A 13,102-nucleotide genomic window follows, 5' to 3' on the forward strand; every position below is an offset into this window, starting at 1 on the left:
TCCTAATTTCGCTAATCTATCTGGGTATTGTAGTTCTCCCATCCCCTTTATTAATTTTGTTGCCCTCCTTTGTACTCTCTCTAGTTCCATTATATCCTTCCTGAGCACCGGTGCCCAAAACTGGACACAGTACTCCATGTGCGGTCTAACTAGGGATTTGTACAGAGGCAGTATAATGCTCTCATCATGTGTATCCAGACCTCTTTTAATGCACCCCATGATCCTGTTTGCCTTGGCAGCTGCTGCCTGGCACTGGCTGCTCCAGGTAAGTTTATCATTAACTAGGATCCCCAAGTCCTTCTCCCTGTCAGATTTACCCAGTGGTTTCCCGTTCAGTGTGTAATGGTGATATTGATTCCCTCTTCCCATGTGTATAACCTTACATTTATCATTGTTAAACCTCATCTGCCACCTTTCAGCCCAAGTTTCCAACTTACCCAGATCCATCTGTAGCAGAATACTATCTTCTCTTGTATTAACTGCTTTACATAGTTTTGTATCATCTGCAAATATCGATATTTTACTGTGTAAACCTTCTACCAGATCATTAATGAATATGTTGAAGAGAACAGGTCCCAATACTGACCCCTGCGGTACCCCACTGGTCACAGCGACCCAGTTAGAGACTATACCATTTATAACCACCCTCTGCTTTCTATCACTAAGCCAGTTACTAACCCATTTACACACATTTTCCCCCAGACCAAGCATTCTCATTTTGTGTACCAACCTCTTGTGCGGCACGGTATCAAACGCTTTGGAAAATTCGAGATATACCACGTCCAATGACTCACCGTGGTCCAGTCTATAGCTTACCTCTTCATAAAAACTGATTAGATTGGTTTGACAGGAGCGATTTCTCATAAACCCATGCTGATATGGAGTTAAACAGTTATTCTAATTGAGATAATCCAGAATAACATCCCTCAGAAACCCTTCAAATATTTTACCAACAATAGAGGTTAGACTTACTGGCCTATAATTTCCAGGTTCACTTTTAGAGCCCTTTTTGAATATTGGCACCACATTTGCTATGCGCCAGTCCTGCGGAACAGACCCTGTCGCTATAGAGTCACTAAAAATAAGAAATAATGGTTTATCTATTACATTACTTAGTTCTCTTAGTACTCGTGGGTGTATGCCATCCGGACCCGGAGATTTATCTATTTTAATCTTATTTAGCCGGTTTCGCACCTCTTCTTGGGTTAGATTGGTGACCCTTAATATAGGGTTTTCATTGTTTCTTGGGATTTCACCTAGCATTTCATTTTCCACCGTGAATACCGTGGAGAAGAAGGTGTTTAATATGTTAGCTTTTTCCTCGTCATCTACAACCATTCTTTCCTCACTATTTTTTAAGGGGCCTACATTTTCAGTTTTTATTCTTTTACTATTGATATAGTTGAAGAACAGTTTGGGATTAGTTTTACTCTCCTTAGCAATGTGCTTCTCTGTTTCCTTTTTGGCAGCTTTAATTAGTTTTTTAGATAAAGTATTTTTCTCCCTATAGTTTTTTAGAGCTTCAATGGTGCCATCCTGCTTTAGTAGTGCAAATGCTTTCTTTTTACTGTTAATTGCCTGTCTTACTTCTTTGTTTAGCCACATTGGGTTTTTCCTATTTCTAGTCCTTTTATTCCCACAAGGTATAAACCGCTTACACTGCCTATTTAGGATGTTCTTAAACATTTCCCATTTATTATCTGTATTCTCATTTCTGAGGATATTGTCCCAGTCTACCAGATTAAGGGCATCTCTAAGCTGTTCAAACTTTGCCTTCCTAAAGTTCAATGTTTTTGTGACTCCCTGACAAGTCCCCCTAGTGAAAGACAGGTGAAACTGCACAATATTGTGGTCGCTATTTCCTAAATGCCCAACCACCTGCAGATTTGTTATTCTGTCAGGTCTATTAGATAGTATTAGGTCTAAAAGTGCTGCTCCTCTGGTTGGATTCTGCACCAATTGTGAAAGATAATTTTTCTTGGTTATTAGCAGAAACCTGTTGCCTTTATGGGTTTCACAGGTTTCTGTTTCCCAGTTAATATCCGGGTAGTTAAAGTCCCCCATAACCAGGACCTCATTATCGGTTGCAGCTTCATCTATCTGCTTTAGAAGTAGACTTTCCATGCTTTCTGTTATATTTGGGGGTTTGTAACAGACCCCAATGAGAATTTTGTTACCATTTTTCCCTCCATGAATTTCAACCCATATGGACTCGACATCTTCATTCCCTTCGCTAATATCCTCCCTTAAAGTGGACTTTAGACAAGACTTTACATAGAGACAAACCCCTCCTCCTCTCCGATTTTTACGATCCTTTCTAAACAGACTGTAACCCTGTAAGTTAACTGCCCAGTCATAGCTTTCATCTAACCATGTCTCGGTTATTCCCACTATGTCAAAGTTACCTGTAGATATTTCTGCTTCTAGTTCTTCCATCTTGTTTGTCAGGCTTCTGGCGTTTGCGAGCATGCAGTTTAGAGGATTTTGTTTTGTTCCAATCTCCTCACTCTGGATTGTTTTAGAAATGTTCTTACTTCCCTTCTGAGTATGTTTTCCTGGGTCGTCTTTGTACGAGTCTAATGTTTTTCTTCCCGTCCCCTCTTCTTCTAGTTTAACGCCCTCCTGATGAGTGTAGCGAGTCTTCTGGCGAATATGTGTTTCCCAGGTTTGTTGAGGTGTAGTCCGTCTCTGGCGAGGAGTCCATCATACCAGTAATTCACACCGTGGTCCAGGAATCCAAATCCTTGTTGTCTGCACCATCGTCTTAGCCAGTTGTTTGCATCAAGGATCCTGTTCCATCTCCTGGTGCCATGCCCGTCTACTGGAAGGATAGAAGAAAAAACTACCTGTGCATCCAGTTCCTTTACTTTCTTCCCCAACTCTTCAAAGTCCTTGCAGATTGTCGGTAGGTCCTTCCTTGCCGTGTCATTGGTGCCAACATGTATCAGAAGAAATGGGTGGACGTCCTTGGAGCTGAAGAGCTTTGGTATCCTATCGGTCACATCCTTGATCATCGCACCTGGAAGGCAGCATACTTCTCTTGTAGTTATGTCCGGTCTGCAGATGGCTGCTTCTGTGCCTCTCAGTAGTGAGTCTCCCACCACCACCACTCTTCGTTGCTTCTTGGCTGTACTTTTTGCTGTCACTTGTTGCTGTGTGCCCTTTTCTTTTTTGCTTGCTGGTATTGCTTCATTCTTAGGTGTGCCATCTTCATCCTCTACAAAGATTTGATATCGGTTCTTCAGTTGTGTGGTTGGTGATTTCTCCATGGTCTTCTTGCTTCTTTTGGTCACATGCTTCCACTCATCTGCTTTTGGAGGTTCTCTGACACTTTTTGCACCTTCTGTGACCAGTAGAGATGCTTCTGTTCTGTCTAGAAAGTCTTCATTCTCTTTGATGAGTTTCAAAGTTGCTATTCTTTCTTCCAGACCCCGCACCTTTTCTTCTAAAAGGGCCACTAGTCTACACTTCTGACAGGTGAAATTGGATTCTTCTGGTCGATCTGTGAACATGTAGCACATGCTACAGCTCACCATGTAGGTTGTCACATCTGCCATGTTGCTCCTAGATCCTAGTAGATATTACACATGGTGGGCATTGTACATGGTAGATATTACACATGGTGGGCATTGTACATGGCAGATATTACACATGGTGGGTATTGTACATGGCAGATATTACACATGGTGGGTATTGTACATGGCAGATATTACACATGGTGGGTATTGTACATGGCAGATATTACACATGGGTATTGTACATGGCAGATATTACACATGGTGGGTATTGTACATAGTAGATATTACACATGGTGGGCATTGTACATGGTAGATATTTCACATGGTGGGTATTGTACATGGCAGATATTACACATGGGTATTGTACATAGTAGATATTACACATGGGCATTGTACATGGTAGATATTACACATGGTGGGCATTGTACATAGTAGATATTACACATGGTGGGTATTGTACATGGCAGATATTACACATGGGTATTGTACATGGCAGATATTACACATGGTGGATATTGTACATAGTAGATATTACACATGGTGGGTATTGTACATAGTAGATATTACACATGGGCATTGTACATGGTAGATATTACACATGGTGGGCATTGTACATAGTAGATATTACACATGGGCATTGTACATGGTAGATATTACACATGGTGGGCATTGTACATAGTACATATTACACATGGGCATTGTACATGGTAGATATTACACATGGTGGGCATTGTACATAGTAGATATTACACATGGGCATTGTACATGGTAGATATTACACATGGGCATTGTACATGGTAGATATTACACATGGTAGATATTACACATGGTGGGTATTGTACATGGTAGATATTACACATGGGCATTGTACATGGTAGATATTACACATGGGCATTGTACATGGTAGATATTACACATGGTAGATATTACACATGGTGGGCATTGTACATGGTAGATATTACACATGGGCATTGTACATAGTAGATATTACACATGGTGGGTATTGTACATGGTAGATATTACACATGGTGGGCATTGTACATGGTAGATATTACACATGGTGGGCATTGTACATAGTAGATATTACACATGGTGGGCATTGTACATGGTAGATATTACACATGGTGGGCATTGTACATGGTAGATATTACACATGGTGGGCATTGTACATAGTAGATATTACACATGGTGGGTATTGTACATGGTAGATATTACACATGGTGGGCATTGTACATGGTAGATATTACACATGGTGGGCATTGTACATGGTAGATATTACACATGGTGGGCATTGTACATAGTAGATATTACACATGGTGGGCATTGTACCTGGTAGATATTACACATGGTGGGCATTGTACATGGTAGATATTACACATGGTGGGCATTGTACATAGTAGATATTACACATGGTGGGCATTGTACATGGTAGATATTACACATGGTGGGCATTGTACATGGTAGATATTACACATGGTGGGCATTGTACATGGTAGATATTACACATGGTGGGCATTGTACATAGTAGATATTACACATGGTGGGTGTTGCCATTTCTTATATACTTAGTGTACACTTTCGTTTCCTCTCACCGCTAGACCCCATAGGACGGTCCTGTAGTGGACACATCACACCCCCTGCTTTCCCTCACACCCGTGTAATGATGCGGTGACTGCCGCCATTGCCACGTATCACCAGTACGGGGCCACGGTCGGCAGTGAGGAGCCTTGGCAGTTATGGAGCTGAGGCCTGGCGTCCAGCCCTGGTGTGGAGGAGGCGCGGAGACATGAGGTGAGGGGACGGACGTGCCGCAGAGCCGCCTCCTCCAGCTGTTCCCGGCGCCTCCACCATTACCGGCACCTGAGCCTCCTCACACCATGGACTACACGGAGGCGGCCACTACCGCGGCTGAAAAGCTGCTCTCCTACAGCAAGGACGAGGCGGGGTGGAAGCTCTGCAAGAAAACTGTAAGCAAAGGCATAGCTGCGGCATCCTCCTGCTCTGAGGGGAACTACTGCGCCCAGCATGTCATGACCTGGTATATGGCCACAAGGAGTAGGGCATGCTGAGCGCGGCAGTCTGACAACAGTGGGAGTGGGGGGCTCAGGTCTGTACTGTAGTACATCTGCGCTATCTTCTGTTCGAGAAGCCGGCCGGGTGCGAGGGGGTTAATAAACTGACTCATCGCGGAAATGGAATCCGATGTTCCTAGCTGTAATACTGAACACTTCCTGCAGGGGGAGCGCGGCTGAGGTCATCTATCTATGTATTATTTATCCATCCATCCATCCATCCATCATCGCTCCCATATACAGTATATCTCATCTATATACTACTGTATCTTCATTGACGTTTTCCTCAAACTATATTCACACATTCCATTTTTGGTGCATTTATTTCCGCCACCCGCTCTCTTGTCAGTAAGAAAGGTTTTGCTTATTTTATGTTGCGTTTTTAGCTGTGTTTTTAGTGCCTTTTTTTTGCTGTGTTTTTGTCATGCTACATTTGTCTAGTCCCCCCCCCCAAAAAAAAAATAAATAAATAAATAAATCAGGTTTTGGCACCAAAAACGCAGCAATACCTGATTACTGCGTTTTTTTTCTGTGTTTTTTTCACCACCCATTGCTTTCAATGGATGAAAAACGCTGAAAGACGTGACATGCTCTATTCTGTAAAATCCAAGGTTTTGCACAGAATACTGAGGATGAAAAAAAACAAGCGGTGTGCATGAGATTTCTGAAATCCCATAGACGTAGCCGGTATTGTAAAGCACAGGTTAAAAAAAATGCACAAAAAAACCCAACGTGCGAACATACCCTTACGAGTAGAGTTGAGCGACCTTGACCTTTTTAGAGTCGAGCCGGGTTTCGCGAAACCCGACTATCTCAAAAGTCGGGTCGAGTGAAATCGGCCGATTATGATGTAAAGTCGGGATCGACCGAAACACGAAACCCAATGCAAGTCAATGGGGCAGCATAGTCGGCAGTGAGTGGGGGCCAGGAAAACACCTAGAGTGCCCATTTTAATGTCAAAACCATCCATTCTTCTTAATGAAGCTTGTCAAGCGTAATTTACCTTATAATAATTGGAAGGCATTTGAAATTGGGGGTCATTTGGCTAAAGTTGTGGTGGGTAGGGCTGGTTCAAGTAATTAGTGGGCCCAGGAAATCTGGACCACGTCACGGCAGTGGAGCAGGGAGAGGTAAGTATTTCAACTTTGCAAGTGCTGTGAACCTGAGCAAGCAGGGGGGGCCCACTCGTTGGCATTGGCACTGGCACAGGGCCCCTCAAAGTACAGCGGTGTGTTTGCACGGCGGGGGCGCCTCCCACCGGCAGCAACACTTTTGCGTACTATGAGAGGCCCTGTGCCAGTGACGTCGCCAACTAGTATTCCTCCCCCCACCTGATGAAGGAACCTGCACTTTCATCTGCACCTTCCTCTTTGTCCCCGTGTAAGGTGGTATGGTATGCGGGAAGAGCAACCTGACTTTCAGCAGGGTCACAATGTTGTTGTGTAGCGTGCACGGGGAATGTTGCGTTATGGGTCAATGTACCAGCAGACTCATCTATCACTGGCTGGGCAATGGGCAGGATGAGGAGGAAACACAGATATAGGCCCAAAGAATAAAGTTGGCTAAATGCAGTTCAAAATTGGTAACACAGGAATAGCCAGGGGGCATTGCAGTGGAGGACAACTGGAATGAGAGGCTGACACAGAGAGTAGGCCCAAATCAGTAAGTAGTCGAAATGCAGTTCAAAATTGGCAACCGTAGTAAACAGGCGGCACAGCTTTGTTCAGTGGAGGAGAACAGCAAGGAGTGGCAGACACCGATAGTAGGCCCCAACCCAACTAGTAGGCCAAATGCAGTCTAACATTAACAACTACTTAACGAGCGCCTGAAAACGGAATTTCAGGACAGGAAACCAGGAGAACAGCAAGGAGCGGCAGACACTGTTAGTAGGCCCCAAACCAACTAGTACGCCAAATGCAGTTGTTCCATTTAACCACAATTTAACGAGAGCCTGAAGATAGAAGCTCAGGAAAGGCAACCTGGAGAACACCTTGGAGTGGAGCACACCATCTCTCTCCACCCCATACTCATTTTGTAGGCCTAATGCAGTGTAGTTTTCTACAACTACTAAACGAGAGTCGGAAGACCGAAGCAATGGCAAGGAAACCTGGGGAACACCTTGGAGTGTAACACACCATCTCTCTCCACCCGATACCCATTTTGTAGGCCTAATGCAGTGTAGTTTTCTACAACTACTAAACGAGAGTCGGAAGACCGAAGCAATGGCAAGGAAACCTGGGGAACACCTTGGAGTGTAACACACCATCTCTCTCCACCCGATACCCATTTTGTAGGCCTAATGCAGTGTAGTTTTCTACAACTACTAAACGAGAGTCGGAAGATCGAAGCAATGGCGAGGAAACCTGGAGAACACCTTGGAGTGTAACACACCATCTCTCTCCACCCCATACCCATTTTGTAGGCCTAATGCAGTGTAGTTTTCTACAACTACTAAACGAGAGTCGGAAGACCGAAGCAATGGCAAGGAAACCTGGGGAACACCTTGGAGTGTAACACACCATCTCTCTCCACCCCATACCCAATTTGTAGGCCTAATGCAGCCTACTTTACGACAACTACTAAACGAGAGCATGAAGATCGAAGCTCAGGAAAGGCAACCTGGGGAACACCTTGGAGTGTAACAAACCCTCTCTCTACACCACGGAAGGGCTGATTCTTAGGAAGGAAGGCTGTCGGAAAGAAGCAGGGCGCGTCCGAGGGTGATTATATTCTTATTAGGTATATACTCACCCTCGGACGCGCCCTGCTTCTTTATTTGTAATGAATGTTTATTTGCAATGTGGTTTTGACTTACTCTATATTTTTGGTAAATAATGATTTTATTATTTTCATTGTTTTGCATCTTCTTGGCAATAATATAAAGAAGACGCGACAGGACAACACTCGGTGGATGCCATATCTGTGTTTTAAATTGAAAAAAACTTTCAGTTAACTACTTGCAGGAGAAAGTTATTGTAGCTGGTGGCCATTTTTAGTACTGTACCAGATTTTTGTTGTATGTGTTTGTTTTTAATGTTAAAATGTCTGCATTTGATATCTCTCCAGTATTTTCTTTTTTATAAGCAAAATACTTATTTTTATATTTTCTGATGTTGGTTCAAGGGGTACACGGGCAGCAGTAGACAGGTCAGTGGAGGCCTAGTGGAAGGAGGGACCGCAGACAGGCTTCGAAGGCCTAACATAATAAATTGGGCTGGCTGTAGGCAATTTAAAATTGGTTCCAGGGGAACACGGGCGGCAGTAGCCAGGTCAGTGTAGTAGTAGTGGAAAGAACGGGCCGCAGACAGGCTTCGAAGGCCTAACATAACAAAAATTGGGCTGTAGGCAATTTAAAATTGGTTCCAGGGGAACACGGGCAGCAGTAGACAGGTCAGTGGAGGCCTAGTGGAAGGAGGGACCGCAGACAGGCTTCGAAGCCCTAACATAATAAATTGGGCTTGCTGTCGGCAATTTTAAATTGGTTCCAGGGGAACACGGGTGGCAGTAGCCAGGTCAGTGTAGTAGTAGTGGAAAGAACGGGCCGCAGACAGGCTTCGAAGGCCTAACATAACAAAAATTGGGCTGTAGGCAATTTAAAATTGGTTCCAGGGGAACACGGGCAGCAGTAGACAGGTCAGTGGAGGCCTAGTGGAAGGAGGGACCGCAGACAGGCTTCGAAGCCCTAACATAATAAATTGGGCTGGCTGTAGGCAATTTAAAATTGGTTCCAGGGGAACACGGGCAGCAGTATACAGGTCAGTGGAGGCCTAGTGGAAGGAGGGACCGCAGACAGGCTTCGAAGGCCTAACATAATAAATTGGGCTGGCTGTAGGCAATTTAAAATTGGTTCCAGGGGAACACGGGCAGCAGTGGCCTAGTCAGTGTAGTAGTAGTGGAAAGAACGGGCCGCAGACAGGCTTCGAAGGCCTAACATAACAAAAATTGGGCTGTAGGCAATTTAAAATTGGTTCCAGGGGAACACGGGCAGCAGTAGACAGGTCAGTGGAGGCCTAGTGGAAGGAGTGACCGCAGACAGGCTTCGAAGGCCTAACATAAGAAAAATGTCAATACAATGGTATTGACAGTGCCAGGCATTGAAGGATGTCAGCGCATAGACTAAACATTGGTGGAGCTGTGAGAGAAAATTTTGCAAGTGGTAGAGCACTGTTTGAGCTGGGGGGGGGGACTGTCTTGTGGCCGGCGGTACAGGCCCAGGGCCCCTCATATTACAACGGTGTGTCTGACGTTGGGTGCGCACCACCACCGCCAGACACTTTATTGTACTATGAGGGACCTAGTGGCAGTGCCGTCGACCAAAAGCGGGCACACCCACCTCCTCAGACAAACAGTACTCTCACGGGTGCTGGCGCCAAGTGGCGATACCACGGCCCCGTGTGGGGACTTTGGCCATTTAGGGAGGTGTTAACATGTCGGATGCTGGACAATCAGGTGCTGCAAATTACGAGAATGGAAAAGTCGTTCAGAATAGTCCACAGGCAAGACCTTTACATAGGAAAGCTAGGTGTCAGCCGGGCAAGGTGGGGCAAAAGATTTCGAAATCCAGTTGTGGTTCATTTTAATGAAGGTTAGATCATCTACATTTTGGGTAGCCAGACGAGTCCTTTTTTCTGTTAGTATTGAACCTGCAGCACTGAATACTCTTTCTGATAGGACACTAGCTGCCGGGCAAGCAAGCTCCTGCAATGCATATTCTGCCAATTCTGGCCAGGTGTCTAATTTTGATGCCCAGTAATCAAATGGGAATGACGGTTGAGGGAGAACGTCGATAAGGGATGAAAAATAGTTAGTAACCATACTGGACAAATGTTGTCTCCTGTCACTTTGAATTGATGCTGCAGTACCTGTCCTGTCTGCGGTCATAGCAAAATCACTCCACAACCTGGTCAGAAAACCCCTCTGGCCAACGCCACTTCTGATTTCTGCCCCTCTAACACCTCTGGTCTGCTGGCCCCTGCAGCTCGTGTTAGAACGATCACGGGCGCTGTGTGCAGGGAATGCCAGAAGCATACGGTCAATAAGAGTTGATTGTTTGGTTGCTAATATTAGTTCCAAGTTCTCATGTGGCATTATATTTTGCAATTTGCCTTTATAGCGAGGATCAAGGAGGCAGGCCAACCAGTAATCGTCATCGTTCATCATTTTTGTTATGCGTGTGTCCCTTTTGAGGATACGTAAGGCATAATCCGCCATGTGGCCCAAAGTTCCAGTTCTCAAATCTGTGGTTGTGCTTGGTTGAGGGGCAGTTTCAGGCAAATCCACGTCACTTGTGTCCCTCCAAAAACCAGAACCCGGCCTTGCCGCGCCACCAATTTCCAGTGGCCCCGGAAAAGCTTCCTCATTAAAAATATAATCATCCCCATCATCCTCCTCGTCCTCCTCCTCCTGTTCGCCCGCTACCTCGTCCTGTACACTGCCCTGGCCAGACAATGGCTGACTGTCATCAAGGCTTTCCTCTTCCTCAGCTGCAGACGCCTGATCCTTTATGTGCGTCAAACTTTGCATCAGCAGACGCAGTAGGGGGATGCTCATGCTTATTATGGCGTTGTCTGCACTAACCAGCCGTGTGCATTCCTCAAAACACTGAAGGACTTGACACATGTCTTGAATCTTCGACCACTGCACACCTGACAACTCCATGTCTGCCATCCTACTGCCTGCCCGTGTATGTGTATCCTCCCACAAAAACATAACAGCCCGCCTCTGTTCACACAGTCTCTGAAGCATGTGCAGTGTTGAGTTCCACCTTGTTGCAACGTCTATGATTAGGCGATGCTGGGGAAGGTTCAAAGAACGCTGATAGGTCTGCATACGGCTGGAGTGTACGGGCGAACGGCGGATATGTGAGCAAAGTCCACGCACTTTGAGGAGCAGGTCGGATAACCCCGGATAACTTTTCAGGAAGCACTGCACCACCAGATTTAAGGTGTGAGCCAGGCAAGGAATGTGTTTCAGTTGGGAAAGGGAGATGGCAGCCATGAAATTCCTTCCGTTATCACTCACTACCTTGCCTGCCTCAAGATCTACAGTGCCCAGCCACGACTGCGTTTCTTTCTGCAAGAACTCGGACAGAACTTCAGCGGTGTGTCTGTTGTCGCCCAAACACTTCATAGCCAATACAGCCTGCTGACGTTTGCCAGTAGCTGGCCCATAATGGGAGACCTGGTGTGCAACAGTGGCAGCTGCGGATGGAGTGGTTGTGCGACTGCGGTCTGTGGACGAGGTCTCGCTTCTGCAGGAGGATGAGGAGGAGGGGGTGCGAACGGCTACAGCCAACTGTTTCCTAGACCGTGGGCTAGGCAGAACTGTCCCAAACTTGCTGTCCCCTGTGGACCCTGCATCCACCACATTTACCCAGTGTGCCGTGATGGACACGTAACGTCCCTGGCCATGCCTACTGGTCCATGCATCTGTTGTCAGGTGCACCTTTGTGCTCACAGATTGCCTGAGTGCATGGACGATGCGCTCTTTAACATGCTGGTGGAGGGCTGGGATGGCTTTTCTGGAAAAAAAGTGTCGACTGGGTAGCTCGTAGCGTGGTACAGCGTAGTCCATCAGGGCTTTGAAAGCTTCGCTTTCAACTAACCGGTAGGGCATCATCTCTAACGAGATTAGTCTAGCTATGTGGGCGTTCAAACCCTGTGTACGCGGATGCGAGGCTAAGTACTTCCTTTTTCTAACCATAGTCTCATGTAGGGTGAGCTGGACTGGAGAGCTGGAGATCGTGGAACTAGCGGGGGTGCCAGTGGACATGGCAGACTGAGAGACGGTGGGAGATGGTATTGTTGCAGCCGGTGCCCTAGATGCAGTGTTTCCTACTACGAAACTGGTGATTCCCTGACCCTGACTGCTTTGGCCTGGCAAAGAAACCTGCACAGATACTGCAGGTGGTGCAGAAAATGGTGGCCCTACACTGCCGGAAGGGATGTTGCGTTGATGACTAGCTTCATTGGCCGAGGGTGCTACAACCTTAAGGGACGTTTGGTAGTTAGTCCAAGCTTGCAAATGCATGGTGGTTAAATGTCTATGCATGCAACTTGTATTGAGACTTTTCAGATTCTGCCCTCTGCTTAAGGTAGTTGAACATTTTTGACAGATGACTTTGCGCTGATCAATTGGATGTTGTTTAAAAAAATGCCAGACTGCACTCTTTCTAGCATCGGATACCTTTTCAGGCATTGCAGACTGAGCTTTAACCGGATGGCCACGCTGTCCTCCAACAGGTTTTGACTTTGCCACGCGTTTTGGGCAAGATACGGGCCCGGCAGACGGAAACTTTTGCGATGTTGATGCCTGCTGCGGCCCCTCCTCCTCCGCTTCAGAACTGCTGCCGCCTGCACCCTGTTCCCCCAATGGCTGCCAATCGGGGTCAAGAACTGGGTCATCTATTACCTCTTCGTGTAGCTCGTGTGCAACTTCGTCTGTGTCACCGTGTCGGTCGGTGGTATAGCGTTCGTGATGGGGCAACATAGTCTCATCAGGGTCTGATTCTTG

The 13,102-nt window shown here is 46.1% G+C and overlaps 1 protein-coding gene across 2 annotated transcripts in view; it reads left to right on the forward strand.

Annotated features, from left to right (window-relative positions):
- STARD5 (StAR related lipid transfer domain containing 5) overlaps positions 1–13,102 on the forward strand; it is a 172,367-nt gene that overhangs the window by 98,355 nt on the left and 60,910 nt on the right. The window contains exon 1 of one of the 2 annotated variants that reach the window (XM_069766112.1): positions 5,160–5,485. The exons of the other annotated variant lie outside the window; for it this stretch is intronic. Coding sequence (XP_069622213.1) covers positions 5,396–5,485 — 90 coding nt within the window. The 5' untranslated portion in view covers positions 5,160–5,395. Of the gene's footprint in view, positions 1–5,159; positions 5,486–13,102 lie in introns of those variants that run through there. 2 annotated transcript variants of the gene reach the window in all.

Source organism: Ranitomeya imitator, chromosome 4 (genome assembly GCF_032444005.1).
Source record: "Ranitomeya imitator isolate aRanImi1 chromosome 4, aRanImi1.pri, whole genome shotgun sequence".
NCBI lineage: Eukaryota > Metazoa > Chordata > Amphibia > Anura > Dendrobatidae > Ranitomeya > Ranitomeya imitator.